This window comes from Coffea eugenioides, unplaced genomic scaffold (genome assembly GCF_003713205.1).
Source record: "Coffea eugenioides isolate CCC68of unplaced genomic scaffold, Ceug_1.0 ScVebR1_2008;HRSCAF=2956, whole genome shotgun sequence".
Classification (NCBI taxonomy): domain Eukaryota; kingdom Viridiplantae; phylum Streptophyta; class Magnoliopsida; order Gentianales; family Rubiaceae; genus Coffea; species Coffea eugenioides.
Window position 1 is genome coordinate 13,886 of NW_020862456.1, and position 4,900 is coordinate 18,785.

The 4,900-nt window shown below is 37.9% G+C and overlaps 1 protein-coding gene across 1 annotated transcript; it reads left to right on the forward strand.

Annotated features, from left to right (window-relative positions):
- Window positions 1-350: 350 nt before the first annotated feature.
- LOC113756128 (uncharacterized protein At2g33490-like) lies at window positions 351-4,655 on the forward strand (the record flags this gene model as incomplete). The annotated part of the gene is made up of 8 exons (XM_027299920.1): window positions 351-866; window positions 2,127-2,199; window positions 2,789-2,863; window positions 3,622-3,683; window positions 3,769-3,837; window positions 3,993-4,021; window positions 4,104-4,311; window positions 4,401-4,655. Coding segments are annotated over exons 1-8 (879 nt in total), but the record flags the coding sequence as incomplete, so codon positions are not given.
- Window positions 4,656-4,900: the final 245 nt, after the last annotated feature.

Here is a 4,900-nt window from a genome sequence, read left to right on the forward strand (position 1 = left end):
TGGTTTGATGATCAAATAGTAGCAAGCAGTAGTAGCAGCGGGTGCAAAAAAATACTACTGCTGCTGCACTTGTAGCAGTAGCAGCAATTATAAGTCCTATTCAAGGTGTAGTGGGAAGGGGTCGAACACTTAATAATAAATAATAATAATTGTTGGTAAGTTGCGGGGGCTGTGCGTGAAAGTGGGTCTGACGTGACGTAACCGGAGCGGATCGGATCGGATCCACCCACGCCCAGGCCAGGCAGAATCGTGAAGGTTTTGACGTTTAGCGGAATGATGGGAGAGGGAGTTGAACGTGGACCAAATCCCTCCCTCAGTCTTCTTTGACCACTGACCATCTCCTCCTCCGCCTTATTAATCTTAATGCCTTTAATCTCCTTCTTTTCCTTCTCCTGCCCAATTTGCCAAATTTGCTATTGCCATTCCAATTCCATTCAGCTTTCGAACATAGAAGAGCTTTTCATCTTCATTTTCATCACCATCTTATGATTCCTATCCTTCCTTTTTTCTTTTACATTTCTCGATAACCCGAACGCAGGGACTCCTCTCCCAATATTTGTCAAAATTCATTCTTTCTCCGTCTTTCTCTTTTGCCCATTCTTTCTTCCACCATTTCTCTATCTCTTTCTTTGGTAACTAACCGGACGAACTCCTTTTTTTCTTTTTTCTTTTTTTTTGGGGACCAATCCACTTGTTTTATTTTTACCTCAACAAAGAAAGAATTTTAAAAAGGCAGCCAGCCAAGTTGTAGTAGGACGATGAAGACGTCGCTGAAGAAGCTCCGAGGAGCCCTTAGGCATGAAAGAAAAGGGCATAGGCTTCAAAGGATTCGGGCCCAATTGGATGAGCTCGATCAGGCATCTCAGGTATTGACTTTCTCTTTGTTTCTTTTCATGCTTTTTTTTCCTTTTTTAATTCCGGGTTCATGGTCCCTTTGTCCTGTCTCGTCAATTTCCCTCGTCCCTTGTTATCGTTCTTGAAGAAATGACGATCTTGGTAAAATTCACCCCCTTTTTTCTTTTACCTTTTGGGCAAATGTACCTTCTTTGACTCGTAATTTTAGCTGGAATTGCTAGTAGAATATGAAGATCTCAGGTGTTTGATTTTGCTTTTATGATCAAATTCTTTTTGCTGTTCTGGCTCCTCTCTCCTTATCCCGTTTATCTATCATTCTTTTGCGCCGGCAAATTATTGATGTGATGAGGGAAACTAAGAATCCCATGACTGGCCAAGTCCAATGAAATATATATATATATGTACATGTATATGTGTGTTCAGCTATTACTGTTCAATGTTGTTCCTGATATTGGTAATGAGAGTTGAAGTGCATCCATTTGAGTTGTACATACAGTCCCTTTAGGTCTATGGAGTGATCGCACAGAACAATTGCAGCTCTTGTTACTCTTGTTGATGTTTTGGAATGTCTATGGAGAGGTGCACCATTTACTGCCTTATTGTGCTGTGAGCATCGCAGAGATACATAATTATGTAAATTGAGAACTGCTGATGTGGCCTTGACTTAGTTCTGAATTTGTTAACCTTTTTCATATATGGGTCAAAAGCGAGGTGAAAGTAGTGGACCTGATATTCGTTATGTTGTGGTAGAATAATAACCATTTTGTCTATCTTTGCTTGGTTTGGCATGGTAGAGAGTATTCCTGGCCTAGTAGAGACTATTCCTGCCATATGTTCAAAAGACATTTAACATTGATTGCAAGGATGATACCGTTATAAGCGTAGCGATAATGGGGTTATTTTGATGTATGGAAAGATCTCATTTAATGGGTGCAATGTAGGGCTTCATTTTAAATTGCATTCCTGGAGCTTACTTAGGTGTTACTTCATTACTTGGTTTGCAGCACTGGATTCTAGTGATGACCAGTTTTCTGTTTCGCAAATGTTTCTTCTATCCTAATTGTCTGGTTGGCCAAAGAGCCTCATATCGGACTGAAAAATTTTGAATTTAATGATTAGAAAAGTTGTAAATGCCACATCTGTTGCCCGATTTTTTTATCTGCACTTTGGTGAAACTATACCTATGACATTATTGTCCATATTTATGATGTGGTGTAGAATTTCATGCTCTTAGTCTGAGAATCTGTGACTAATGTTCGTATCTTCTTCAGGACATGAAAGATATGAGAGATTGTTATGACAGATTACTTTCAGCTGCAGCTGCCACTGCAAACAGCGTTTATGGTAACTTCTTCAACTTCTTTACTAAATCTATACCTTAACTTTGTGCACTAATGCTTGGCCTATCCTGTTTCATAAGATCTTTAGTGCTCAAACTATTACTTACGGCATCTGAAGTGAAAATATTGTGGAAAAGAGTACAATCTATCATATATGTTGGAAGTCTTCCTTGGTATTTGCCTTGAAGAGTTAGGTCTATTTCTGTTAGGCTTGATCTAAATTCATCTCAACTAGAAAATAAGGAAAACTAGATGCTGAATCAATAAAGGTGCTTCTTACCTCATAATTCCAAAGTCAAGTCCCTTATACATTTTTTACTCTTTATTTGCTTCTCTACTCATGCAGCCTTGCTCTTTAATTGTACTGCATTATTTGTCTTATAATCCTTTCAATATCATCTTCAACAGCAGTTAATCATACCAATTTAATCTCTTGCTTCTTGCTCCTTACCAAATTCCTTGATAGTACGTGTCCCATCTTGACTTTTGTAAGATTCTGTTGGTTATTTGTTTATTCTTTCTTCTCTTCATCTGGCATTTCCTTATATTGCATCATAAAGGAAACTTCACTAATCAAGTCAATCTTCTTTCAGAATTTTCAGAATCACTTGGGGAAATGGGTGATTGTCTACTTGAGAAAACTGCTTTGACTGATGACGAGGAAAGTGGTGAGTAAACATACTTTTTCATATTCCTTTCCCTGGAGTTACCCCAATTTGGTAAGTACACCTATTTTCTTGAAGAGCGAAATTGGAATTGGTCGTTATTGCTGTGTCTTTGGAATGTAAATACATGATTTTTGGACACCTTGTGAAGTCATAGGACTGGAGTTCAGCTGCAAATAGTGCCTTTGCCTGGCATTTTGGCTAAGCAATGGACTATTCTTTGTGAACAAGAATAAATGCACGTGTTTTTCACCCTTTACACACTCTGTGGGACACATTGTATGGAGCTTTAGCCACAAAAGATGACAATTGATTTCAAGTACACACAACTAATACCCGAACTGGCAAAAAATAAATTCTATGACCTTTTTTTCCGATATTTTAATGTTTAGGTGCAGTTAAGAACACTTACGACAACATATGGTCAACTTGGTCTACGCTTTTTTGGTTTTTCCTTTTGGGTGGAGGGTGTTAAAAAGGAATGAGGATGAGGTTTTACTGCAAAATAAGTGTAGGGATACACCTTCATCTAATTTAAGTTCCTTGTTAACTAGAGATTAGGACATGCAAAGTATGAACCTCTGAACTTTAATCGTTCCATTTGTAAAACTTAAAGAAGATTGATAGTTTTCCATGTCATATCACAATAAATGAGCCTTTCCCCTTGATATTTGAGACTTTCATGCCAAATATATCAAAATGGTGATGATTTTGTCTTTGTTACTGGTCGAAATAACATAGGTGCTTCTGTTATTATGCAGGTAAAGTTCTGCTCATGCTGGGAAAAGTGCAGCTAGAGCTTCAGAAACTTGTTGATAGCTATGTAAGCACTTGAGCTAATGTCCATTTTACATAGTAATTCTTACATCAGATGCATATTCAAGAACTAGTATGTTTCTGTATTTCAGCGCTCTCATATATTCCAGACAATCACAATCCCATCAGAGTCCCTTCTTAATGAACTCCGCATTGTTGAGGTGCATGGTTCAGTCTCTATACTGTTTAATTCGTCGACAGTTGATGTTAATTTGATGTTAATTTGTTTTCATAAATACCTTTTGTTCCTGGACTGACTTCATTTAGGTTTTGTAATTTCATTGCATTGACAGTTGATGATATGTCTTCTTTGCAGGAGATGAAGAGACGATGTGATGAGAAAAGGTTCAAATTGACGTATAAGTTTATTAAGTTACCTGTATTGTACACTGTTAGTTATTTTTTCTTATTCTGTGTTCACATTCAGAGAAATATATGATGAGGTCATAAAAAAATCCAGAGAGAGAGGGAGGTTAAGGAGTAGCAAGGGCGAGTGTTTTTCATCTCACCAGATGCAAGCAGCTCATGATGAGTATGATGAGGAGGCAAATACATTTGTATTCCGAATGAAATCTCTGAGGCAAGGACAATCACGCAGTCTTTTAACACAGGCAGCTCGACATCATGCTGCTCAGGTTTTATTCTGAATGTTGGTCTTTCATTATGTACCCTAGATTTTATGTCAGATGTTAATGAATGTAATCTCGTTGATTCTGTGAAACAGTTGTCTTTCTTAAGAAGGGCTCTCAAATCGCTTGAGGCAATTGAGCCACATGTCAAGCTAGTTGCTGAAGAGCAACATATAGACTACCAATTTCGTGGACTTGAAGATGATGATGGGTATGATGACGATGATGACGATGATGATGATGATGATGCTGAAGGTGGCTCCGAATCACAGGATGACAGTGAATTGAGTTTTGACTATGGACAAAATAACCAGGGGCAAGAAGTTGATGCATCAAGATCGTCAATGGAGGTCAGCATTTAATGCACTTGCATTAGTTTTGGCCAATCTGTGGTTTCTGTTGTTTTGTAGTGTTTGATAATAGATGACGATAATTAAAAGGAATTTAAGCTCTTGTAATATGGCTTGCCTGATACTAGTATATAATATGCTGCATAAAATGTGCAAATTCATGGCTTCAACAACTGTCCTTGCAAAATCTCAGCTTGAATGCTATCCTCTTCACAGAGGAAACTCAAATTCCATCCAAGGACATG